General features: G+C 41.0%; 1 protein-coding gene and 1 non-coding gene across 2 annotated transcripts in view; both read left to right on the forward strand.

The window, feature by feature from the left end:
* LIFR (LIF receptor subunit alpha) overlaps positions 1–12265 on the forward strand; it is a 77111-nt gene that overhangs the window by 52418 nt on the left and 12428 nt on the right. Inside the window, exons 12-16 of the mRNA XM_077896163.1 lie at positions 788–858; positions 3550–3763; positions 5970–6149; positions 9073–9174; positions 9866–10033. Of these exons, the coding sequence (XP_077752289.1) occupies positions 788–858; positions 3550–3763; positions 5970–6149; positions 9073–9174; positions 9866–10033 (735 nt within the window). The remainder of the gene's footprint in view (positions 1–787; positions 859–3549; positions 3764–5969; positions 6150–9072; positions 9175–9865; positions 10034–12265) is intronic.
* Positions 1694–1885, forward strand: LOC144313104 (U2 spliceosomal RNA). Its single transcript, XR_013378839.1, has one exon. It is a non-coding gene; the product is annotated as a U2 spliceosomal RNA (small nuclear RNA).

A 12265-nucleotide genomic window follows, 5' to 3' on the forward strand; every position in this document is an offset into this window, starting at 1 on the left:
ATCTCTCCCTTTCCCCACTACACCATTCGTGTGCGTGCGTGCTCTCTCTCTCTCTCTCTCTCTCTCAAATAAATCTTAAAAACAAGTACTTGAGTACCCACGGTGTGTCAGGAACTGTAGTAATCACCTGGGATATAGCACTGAATAAAATAGTCTCTGCTCATGGAGTTTATAGGATAGAGGTTTAGAAATAAATGTTTAAAAGTAGTATGTTGGATAGTGCCATGGAGAAAGACAGCCTAGAAGGAGAACTAGGGAAAGAAGGTGACAGGGGAGGAGGGATTGCAATTTTAAATAGGGTAGCTAGAAAAGACCTCGCTAGTAAGGCACCATTGGAGCTGAGATCTGGAGAAGGTGAGGTACCTGCATGGGTAATCCAGGGGAGGAGAGTTTCTGCAGACAGGGAGAGGTCTCAGAAAGCACAGGATGCCTGAGGCAGGTGTTCTCAGCATGTTGGAGGAGTGCCAGGGCGCCTTTATTTGGCCAGAGCCCACTTAAGCAAGCGGAGGTAGGAGGATGTGAAATGGGGCAGCACCAGAGTATCCCTTAGAGCCTGAAGGGTGATTTTAATCCATTCTAAGGGGCCTTATGTTTTCCAGACATTGAGACCTCAGTTTTTTCATTGTTTCGTTTCTAAGTGGAAGCCACTGAAACTGCCTCATATTTTTATGGAGAATTCCAAAAACCTAGAAAAAAAAGTCTTAAGCACCACTATGTCAATTATTGATACTATCAACTGACATACAATACACATCTTCAAATGCTAACTTTTAAATCTCTTCCCTAGTTCCTTCAAAGGGACCAGATACTTGGAGAGAGTGGAGTTCTGATGGGAAAAATTTAATCATCTATTGGAAGGTAAGTATCTGCTTTTTCCCTAAATATTTAAATAACAGTATTGTGCTAAACTATTTAATTTATATATAGTACTTGGGTTATCAAGGAGCCCCTGTTTCCCAGACTGGCTCTTCGAAGTACTGCTGAGAATCTAATTTGGCTCCTACAACCCCCCAGACTCATTACTCCTAATTCACCATAGTCAGTTTGCTAGGAATCTTCTTTGTCAGATCTGAGCATTCTTTAGTTTGATTTCATGAGACCTGTAAAGGACCTGAGGATTTCATGAATTCTATCTCTCTCACTTTAATCAGAAACACAGGAAGAAGCTACAAGTTAGAATCTCCTCCGTAGTGTTGATGTTACATTTTTTTCTTCAGTGAATAAGAAACTTTTTACGTATCTCATAATGTAATTTGTTTTCCCTAATGACATTATTATATGCCACTTAAAAAGGTTTGCATCATTTTGTAAAATCTTTAGATATAATATAAATTGCATTATGTTTTCACTAGTTTTTCTCTTACTAGAACATTTTTGTTTCTGTATTCTTTATCTGATTTGCAGGGATCAAAAACAGTTGTTTTCTACATCAGATTTATAAGAGCAATCATAATTGGATTTTTTAAAATAGTGAATTCGGTTATTATAAAGCAAAACATTATTTTTACAAAAATTTGACATCAGTACAGCTTTGAGTAAAGTCTATTTGCGAGTTCATTGTAAGTTCTCTTTGTGATGGTCTGTGTATGACTGTGTACCCCTCTTAATCTTGATTAGAAAATCCGCTGGCTACTCACAGTTGTGTGTCAGATTTCATGATAGTGTAGTGACAATATTGCAGCCACTTCAGTGTATCACTTGTCAGCCTTTTGGCTAAGATCAAGCATAGTATCTGTTCTTAACAATTTAATACCTGATATATCCTCTATCCAGAGACAATATATTACATGGATTTTTGGAATTAGGAGATAGGATAGGAGCTTATTCTCTCCACTCCACCTATCAACCGGGTGTTGCAGTACCATTACTTCATTGTAGAGAAAGTTTGGGATGTTGTTCATACTAGATGAATGCCTAAACAAAGATTAAAAACACCGAAGTGATGAGGTTGGTGGTTCTGCCATTTGCCAAGGAGGGGCATATTTGGGTGGAAAATGAAGTTGTTTAGGGTTGAATTGTTTTCAGTGTATTTTAAAAATATGTGCCACTGGGGTATCCAAATAGAGTCCAATAGGTGGTAGTTTGATGTAAGGCTCTGGAGTTCAGGGGAGAAGTCAGAGTTAAAGACATAGCTTTGAGTAGCATATAAATGGGATCACTCGGGGAGAGCATGCATGGTGGAAAGAGGCCAAGGATGGACTCGTAGGTGATAGCAGCATATAAAGGACTAGCAAAGGAGGAGGATCCAGTAGATGAGAGTGGGAAGGTTAGAGGGACAGGAAGACCAGAAGAGATTGGTAAAGCAGAAGCCAAGAGAGGGGGCTCCGTGAAGGAGTGAGCTATCAGCAGCATCAAATGAAGCCCTCAAATCGTAACATGATAATGGGTCCAATGGAACAGGCCATCAGAGAGTCACTGGGGACCTGTGATGGAGCAGTGTTTTCAGCAGAGTATTAATATCAAGGTCAGTCAGGATCAGAGGGTCCCATGCCTTGTCGTATAAATTGGAACAATAGTCTTAAAAGGCACTTTACTTTAGCTACACAAATGAAAAAGTTTGAATGTTTCCTAATACCCAGTAATTTCCATTTGGAAATCCACATGAAAGGATTAATCCTAACTATGAAAAAGGAAAAAAAATTGGCAGTAAAAGATACACCAAAATATTATTTTAGCATTGTGAGAAATTGGAAACAACTTAAATTCCATTATTTAAGGAATATTCAAGTAAAAACTAGTAAAAATACTACTTAAAATATAAAGCCATTAAAATATATGTATCAGAGACAAGTATATTATAGAAAAGTGAAAAAAGATAAAATGGTATATAGTATGATTCAAATAATGTTAACAAAAAACATCTCCATCTTAGACAACCAACTTGAAAAAAATATCAAAATGAAAGCATATTTAAGAGACAAGAGTATGGGAGCATTTTATAGGGTTTTTTTTTTAACTTGTGTATAATTTCCAAACTTTCTGGTAATGGGCATGGACTATTTCGAGAAAAGAATAAATATTTTTTAAAAACTGTGACGCCGTAATTTTTTTAAGTTTTATTTATTTAAGTAATTTCTACACTACCAACACGGGGCTCACACTCATGACTCTGACATGAAGAGTCACATGTTCCACTGACTGAGCCAGCCCGCCCCCCCTACCCATTCTGTAATTTTCTATGTTTTGTTTGGTAGGGCAGTGATTCTTGTTACTTTTTTGTTTGCTTCTGAAGAATGTGAGGCTGAATACTAGTTTGTAGTTACTTAATTTTTAAATTTCTGTGTGATCTTACTGCTTACGGTAAGTACAGTTTTTCTTTTGTATCATGCTTCTGATTTATCCTGGTCTTCGTGCATTTTATTTTTTTATTTTTTATTTTTTTCTTGGTGCCTTTTAAATCTGTGTTTTACACCGTTAACAACTCCCATCTATTCTGACATTACCTTGTCATGATTAACGTAGTGCCTGGTTTAGACTTCATGGTCTTTGCTCATCACACAGCCAGTTTTGCAGGTTTCTTGACATAATTTATTTTTCTGTTTTTCATAGCCTTTACCCATTAATGAAGCTAATGGGAAAATACTTTCCTATAATGTATCATGTTCACTAGATGAAGAGACACAGTCCCTTTCTGAGATCCCTGATCCTCAACACAAGGCGGAACTTCAACTTGATAAAAATGACTATATCATCAGTGTGGTGGCAAAAAATTCTGTTGGCTCATCGCCACCTTCTAAAATAGCTAGTATGGAAATTCCAAATGGTGAGTACTTAAAATAATGTAGGATATAAGAACAGGAAATTAAAGTGAAACATTTTAAAGGTTATCACTTGCTCTTATAATGTCAGCTTTCTTCTCCTACCTCCTGCTGCTGCTGATACATACAGAGGAACAAGCAGATTAATGTCCAGAATTCATTGAGAGACAGCAGCCATTAGTCATTAGGGTTGACTCCAAACATCTGCACTGATGGATAAAATAATTAGTGTATCCAATTATGTTAGTGTGTAATGTTGGAGAGCTATGTGGTGGACGTTACCCTTAGTAAGAAATGTTTCAACCATTTATTTAAGTACCGTTTTCATGTATCTTCCAAGACCATGGGAGCTGATGCTGTAACAGCTGGGCTGTTTTACAAACTGCCAGGGAGGAAAAAGTACTTTTTTGAATGGCAGCTTTGTTGGTAAGACATTCCTTATTAATAGGAATCCTTTATTGATAAGAAGTCTAAAAGTCTAAGTTAGATCTTTAATACAAGTTTCAAAAGAGTCACTGTAGTGAAATTTTAAAATTAACTTAGTGTCTTCCTTTAAATATTAGGGATTACCAGTAATCCCAAATACTTCATCCATAGCCACTTCTCTCTCTTTTCTCAGTTAATTCCTCTTCCAGCTCATTTCCTGTTCCCCCACCTTGCTGTCCCGCCCCAATATGGGGCTCCTGTCTATGACCACCCACTCGTAAAGAAAGAAAAGTTGGTCCAGTTAGGGTCCTCCAAATATTTTTTCAACTCCCAATGGAGGCACCTTCTTACTTAGCTGGTTCTTTGTTTTAGTTTCTGTCAACTGTCAGGGACTTGGGGTGGGGGTGGAGGCACCTTACATTTTAGAGACACGGAGCGCAGAGCCCAGACAGCAGCACACACAGAGAGGAGGGGTCTTCAGGCAGAGGTGTGACAGCAGAAAGAAAAGGAAAGAGAGAGAAGAGCGATGTGAACACCCTTAAGAAGATACCTTCTGATTTAGATTCTGTATTTCATTGCTTCATACTGATAGGCAATAGCCGTGTTGTCTTTTAATTCAAGAACCGTATTCCTTGTGTCCTTCAGAAGGTAGTGATTTACGGAACTAACAATGGCCTAGCATCAGCTCCTAGACAGCTACGGAAGCCACAGAATCATTGTTCCTTGACAATTTCCTGAGACGGAGGCCCTGGGCCTCAGCAGGTTTATGGTGTGGAGTTTTAATCACATTGAGCCTGAACGCTCTCGTGTCCAGTGTCCTCTGAATTCTAAGCCAAATTGTTGTCTTGTGTTAGGTAGTAGTTGCTTTATGAATACAATTTTTTTCTCCAAAAACCTTTCTGCAGCTTTTTACTGAACCCTTGAATAGAAATCGGTTATAAAAATAACTTCTTTTCTCCTGTTACTGTGGGAAATTCCCTCTCCCTCTGGGCCTAACCTACACAGTCCTACCCCCAGCCCTGGGCCCCCTCATCCCGAGACCGAGATCTGACAAGGATGGGGAAAACAGAACCTGGGCACTGCCCCGTTCCCGCCAACCTCTTACACCTCACCTCTCTGCCCTGTGTTGGGTTTTCCCTCCCTGTGCCCCGACTGGCCGGCCATTCTGCCGCACGGCTTCAGATCGCACTGCATTTCAGCAGATTCCCCATTCCTCACCTCATCTCCAGAAGCCTCTTCAGCCCACCCATAGGCTCGAAAGGAAGACAAGAGCTGATCCATCCCCCTATTCACCACATGTTCCATGTTCCTACTCTGTAGGTCCTGGCCCAGGGCTGGGGTTGCAGGCATAAGCCCCCATCTGCTCTCACAGAGCTCACATCATAGTGGACAATGAGAGGAGGTCTGGACTGTCCACTTGAGCTCTGCACCTGCCTGTGGGCTGCCTGCCCCTGCACTGCTACCCTCTCTCGTGCCCACATGCCCTCAGCCCCATCCCTCATGGCCCTGACTTTCACAGCCCGGCCTGCAGCATATTACCACCTAACCTACGTGCTCTTTTATTACTGTTTAGAGCTTCTGAGTTTTTCTGTACATACAGGTAATTACTTTTTTACAACAAAAATAACAGCAACACTTCTAAACTTTGCTAGAGGCTTATCTAATTTGAGCATGATTTTAAAATTTCTGTCCAATGACATTTTTCTAACTCCTGTCCATTGTTATGAGATTTATCTTATATTATTGTTTTTAATACAAGTAAAATGTACTTCTTTCTTGTTGTAGATGATCTCAAAGTAGAGCAGGCTGTCGGAATGGGAAATGGGATTCTCCTCACTTGGAATTACGATCCCAATATGACCTGTGACTATGTTATTAAATGGTGTAACTCATCTCGATCTGAACCCTGCCTTATGGACTGGAAAAAAGTCCCCTCAAACAGCACTGAAGCTGTAATAGAATCTGGTAAGATGAACTCATACCTCTCGGTGAAAGTTAAAAACATTTGTTTTTAAGATTTTTTATTAGAGTGAATCAGAGAGAGTGAGTGTACACATGTGCATGCGAGCATGAGAGGGGGCAGGAGTAGAGGGAGAGGGAGAAGCAGACTTCCTGCTGGACAGGGAGCCTGATGGAAGACTGGATCTGGGACCCCAGCCAGGATCATGACTGGAGCTGAAGGCAGATGCCCAACTGACTGAGCCATCCAGGTGCCCCTGTTAAAAAATATTTTTAAAAGAGCAATACATGGTGTGACTGGGTATGAGTGATCACTTCCCCCTTATCACTAGGGCGGGTGTGAATTGGTGACCTTTCTGGAAGGTGCTTTGTAGCAGTATGTGTGTGAAAGGCTTCATATCTTTTGCTCTAGTAGTTGCTTGTCTAGGAATTTATCCTAAGAAATAATCAACACAGGATTGCATCTAAGAACGTTTACCATAGTGTGATTTATAATCACAAAAATTGAAAACCGCCATAGCAAATAGGAGAATGAGTAAATTACAGTGTATCTGTACAGTGGAATGTCAAGTAGATTTGGGTCACAGGTACAACAATGTGGAGGAATGCTCCTGAAGAAAGCCGACCACAGAGCCCTAGGCAGCGTGGTCTCACCCCTGGTCCTTTGCCTTTGCTGGCCGGAGCGCAGGTTCACTGGGGCTAGGCAGAGCCGAGGACAGACGCCTTGCCCCCATCACCACTGATGCAGGACAGGGGCCATCCATGGGGCAGGGGGCACCCCCCAGTGCCTGGCTATAAGGAGCCAGGAGTCCCCTAAGGCGAGCTGCTTTGGGTAGGAGCAGCCTGCAGTTCAGCCCTGAAGAGTATGTAGTAACCTGCAGGCTAAGCGAGCCTTGTCCTGGGATATTACAGCCCTCTTTCGACCATCGACCATCGTTGTTCCTTCTGAGTAGCTGATGAGTGTTTTGTGCCTCTACCCTTGGGAATTCTGGAGCCTGCAGCCTTGGTGATGCTTCTCAAGGTCATCCCATGGTCATGGTTCTCCCTCACGTGGAGGTGAAGCTCAGGAGAGCAAGCAACTGCTAATACTTCTCTCCTAGGAACCGGTGCTACCCACTTGCTTTTGTTACTTCATCAGATGGGGAAGATGAGTCCCATCCACTAGATTACTCCCAAGTGGGTTTAGATTATTTGCCAGTCCTACTTGAAATACTTGGTGGTTCCCTTTATCATTTCCTAGAACCCACCTCCCTTATCAGAGTGCCTGCACACCCTGCCCTCCTCTCCTGCACCTCCACTTGTAGCTGCCTGAGCCTTAGGCTGTCCTAGCATGTGCCATATGAATTCTCCTCTCTCTTCCACCTTTCTCACCTGGGCTTTGAGAATAATCAGGGTGGCCCGGGGGCAGGCTTGGTGGTGTGAAGAGGGGTCTCCTTAGATAGAGTGTCTTGGGGACATAAATTTTAAGCTAAGACCTATACGGTGAGAGGGAGAACCTCTCATGCCGAGACAGATGAGCAAAGGCCCCACACTTGAAAAAACAAAGGCTCAGAGAAGTCAGATGATTTGCCCAAGGTCACAGAACTAGTGTGTGATAGCACCAGAATTCAGATTCAAAGCAGTTCAGAGCCTCAGGAGGCCAGTCATTGTCTCTTTTATTTACTGCCTCTGGGACAGTGTATGGCCACAGGAGGCACTTCTCTCGTTCCTTTCTCAACCTAGTCATCGATTCATTCAATTGTCCTATTTTATGATCTCAAAACATGGAACTAATGCCATAATTCCCACTTGGGCTCTTTTTTTTTTAAGGCAGCAGAACTCTATAGAATACTGATCTACATCATTGTAACATAACCCTGGGTACAGATTTACCAACATACAGGCAGATTAAAATAACCTCAGGCACTCCTGACCCCCAAAGAAAAAAGTTTCATAATGATTTTAGAGGTTGGCCATCTCACTTTTGGGCTTGTAGAACCGCTGGTGTTCTGTGGGCACAGAATTGGAGAACTTGTGCTCTGACCACACCAGAATAGTTGCTTTCCACAAATTAGATACAATCCCACAGACTGCCCTAGCTCCCCCAAGCGGGATCTTTTTCCTAGACCACCACTGGTGAGCTCCTCATTGCCTTTTAAGGCCCTCTTCAAATGTCGCTTCTTGGTGGCTTTTTGTGATATTCTTAGACCCATTTGGTCCCACAGTAAAGGTGCCCCAGCCTAGGATAGGTCCCTCCAGTCTAGCACACTGTGTCTTGGTTACCCTGGTTCATCTGTCTCCCCACCACTCTGCCAGCCTTTCTAGGCCGTGGACCACACTATGTCCACCTCTGTGTTCCCAACATCTCACACTTTGCATTGTATCAAGGATGTACCAAAGGGGCTCTTTGAAGTAAAGTTAAGATGCTTCTCTTGTGTGCCTTGTGAAGTTAACTCAAGGGCACGAAATAGCAATGCTCTAAAGAGAAACAGATGCTATGGCTCAGCATTCCTTGAAGCAGCAAAGTTTTTTTGCTTTTTGGAGCAAAGTAGGAGATTACACTGGCTAGGGAAGGAAGGGCTTTCCAGACAGAGGCTTGGTGCGGACCTGGGATTATCTAGTAAACTGATCCTGGCCCAAATCTGGGAAGTCATCGTTGCTTGATTTTAAGAAACAAGATGAAAACCTTGATCACTGTTCCTCCCTTCAAGGTCATATCATGTTATAATACAATTCATTACAACAGAAGTGAGTATGTGTAATTTTTCTTTAGTCATTTTTCATTCTGAATATTTATCAGTTTTGAATATCAGTATTTTTTATGATAAGAAAACATCTGTTTAAAATTAGCTTTGTAAATTTCAGAGTAAGTGATTGTAAGTTTGATGTTTATAAAATAGATGCTCATAGTAATGTGTACTTATGAAAGTTAATTGTGTTTATCCTGTAGATCAGTTTCGACCAGGTGTAAGATACAGTTTTTTCCTGTATGGGTGCAGGAATGAAGGATATCAGTTATTACGTTCTATAATCGGATATATAGAAGAACTGGGTAAGTTAATTGGGGAAGTCTTAGAGTCCAGGGTAATGTGAGAAATTAGAAATTCAACAATTGCAAGATTGAATTTTTTTTTTAAGATTTTATTAATTTATTCATGAGAGACACAGAGAGAGAAAGGCAGACACAGGCAGAGGGAGAAGCAGGCTCCATGCAGGGAGCCTGATGTGGGACTGGATCCTGGGACTCCAGGATCACGCCCTGAGCTGAAGGCAGATGCTTAACCGCTGAGCCACCCAGGCGTCCCATCAAGATTGAATTCTAAAAATAGATTAAGGTGTTTAGTTCAAGGAAGGAAAAATAATTTGTATGATAAATTTAAAATTGTGATTGCCTAATCTTCATATCTTTAATATTTCACAGTTTTACTCTTGTGATTGAGAAAATTAAATCTTAATTTTGATGTCAAAAGACTTATTTGCACTTAAACACGTTAAAAAAACATTAATTTCAAGACTGTATACAGTGTGTTTATGTTGTAAGTTCCCCGTGTGCCTCTAGTCATTTGCATGCAAGCTTCACTGGAGCAACGCCTGTGATAGCTCTCTGAAAGTGTGACTTAGTAGAGAATAAAGTCTTAATTTTAGATTTAATTATTTTTGAAGATAGAAATCTCATTAAATGTTAATATCTTACTCTGTATCAGTGAACTCTCCTTTAGCTATGGATGTTTTTCCTATTACAGCTCCAATTGTGGCGCCAAATTTTACTGTTGAGGATACATCTGCAGATTCAATATTAGTAAAATGGGAAGATATTCCTGTGGAAGAGCTCAGAGGCTTTTTAAGAGGATATTTATTTTACTTTGAAAAAGGAGAGAGAGACACCTCTAAGATAAGGGGTTTGGAGTCAGGTAAGTAACTTACTACAGTGAGAATAGTATTTCCTAGAAGTTCTCATTAACCATTAAAAAAAAAAAAAAAAAAAAAAACAAGGAAAAAACATGTTAGTGAATAATATAATACTGGTTTCCAAAACTGAAAAATTGGTAAATGAATATATATGAATGTGAGAATTTTAGGATTTTACTATGTGATAAAAGGCATGTACAGTCTTTCATTTAAATTATTTATTCTGCACTTTGATTATAAGCCCCATAGGAAAGAGACCATCTCTTAGTAATTTTGAATGATATATAACGTAGCATCTTATATAGGTTATTAAAAAAAAAAAAAGGCTTCCTGTAATTCTAATAATGGAGGAGACAAGCTCAGGAACCCAAGAATGGCTCCAGAGCCTCCACTGTTACCTGAAAAAGAGCCGTCCACACAGTTAGGGCCTTAATGAGCTGGCAAGCTTAATTGACTTGACTAGGGACATGTGTATCCATTAGATCTTTTTTTTTTTTTTAATAAATTTTTACTTATTTATGATAGTCACACAGAGAGAGAGAGAGGCAGAGACACAGGCAGAGGGAGAAGCAGGCTCCATGCACCGGGAGCCCGACGTGGGATTCGATCCCGGGTCTCCAGGATCGCGCCCTGGGCCAAAGGCAGGCGCCAAACCGCTGCGCCACCCAGGGATCCCCCATTAGATCTTTAAAAGTACAGTCAATCCTTGACAGTTGGTAAGCGTATATGTCCAAAGACCTTAGAGAATTTTCAGATTTACAAATACAGAAATGTTTATAGAGTTTTGGCTTCTCCCTAAATTATATTTCTGTTGGGAGTCAGATGTTTCCTATTCATAGCCACATAACACAAGCATGCCATCTTTTCAGTTTGAGAGCTTTCATTTCCCTTAATGACTTCTCCTCAGAAAAAAACATTTTAATTATTTAATGCCTGTCCAACAAGTCAAGAACAACAGTGCTGCATGGAGATGCCGAGCAGGCATTAGCTAAGTTACTTCTCAGAGCAGCTGCATTAAATGTGCACCTCCCCCACACCACTAAGGTCTGCTTTCCTGAACCTTCACAATTGCCTGTGAGAAAAACCCTAAGTATAAAGTTCTACGAATATCCAGAGTCTAGTGAATTTTTTTTTAAATGTTCAGAAATTTTACACTTGTACCAGTTAAAATTGAGCACTTAGACTTTCATTTAGATGTGGTAAATTAGTCACTAAAGTTAAAGAAGGGGGGAAAAAAAGTATGATGCCACAAAAAGAGAACCAGACAGGCAAGAGTATACCAGATTTGGACATTTTGGGGCTGATGGGAGTGGGACAGATGACCTGGAGGATGAAGGATGGTGAAATCCAGGTGGACGTTCAGGCTTCAGGGAGAAGTAATCTGACTTCCATTATTAGGTGAGGTTTGGGGGCAGATGTTAGGATGGACATGGGCTGAACATTGAGAGCTGCCTCTAAGTGTTTAAGGAGTGATTAGAACCCCCATGGGGGTCCTATGCCAACTTCATGCAGCTAATGTGAATGCGTTCTCCGCTGCCTGAAGACGAGAGGATCATTCTTTGGAGAAGTTGAACCAGACAGCCTCCAGCGAGAGGGACACCAGAGTGAACGTGACTTTCCCTGAGCCTCCTTTGTCTTATAAGGGGCTAATAGGACATCTTCAGCTGGCCCTGTTTCCCTGATGAGATTAGAGGATCTTTCTTTAGAAAAAGGCAATGGTTCCTGAGGAAAGACACAAAAAGTGCTGGTATTGGGGCCCCAGTGAGCAGGAAAGCCCACCAACCGGAAAGCTCTACCCATTCACAGTGACCTTCCCGTGGTTCACTTCTAGCCATGACTAGCAGCCGGGATAACCAGCTGGTTGAGGAAGATTCTAACAGGACAGAAACCAGAAGAAATTAGAGAAAACAGATTCAGTGTAAGGAAACAAATTTCAAACCAAACTATCCTCGCATAGTTGAGTTACACTGTATTTATGGAAAAGACCTGATGTTATAAAAAAGAACAGTCAAAAGATAGGTAAGAACTCATTAGAATTAGAAATGTGATCAAAGAAAAGTCTAAAGAATTAAATAGAAGATGGAGAAATTGAATGAGAGATAGAGAAATTCTTTCTCCAGTTAGATGCAGAGGAGACGACTTGGTAAAAAGATGAGGAAGTTGAGCATCAGAGACTTGAGCTGTCAAGCTTTATAGGAGTTTCAGGGTGGGGGTGGGAGGATAGAAGAAAATAA

The sequence above is a fragment of the Canis aureus genome, chromosome 4 (assembly GCF_053574225.1).
Source record: "Canis aureus isolate CA01 chromosome 4, VMU_Caureus_v.1.0, whole genome shotgun sequence".
NCBI classification, from domain to species: Eukaryota; Metazoa; Chordata; class Mammalia; order Carnivora; family Canidae; genus Canis; species Canis aureus.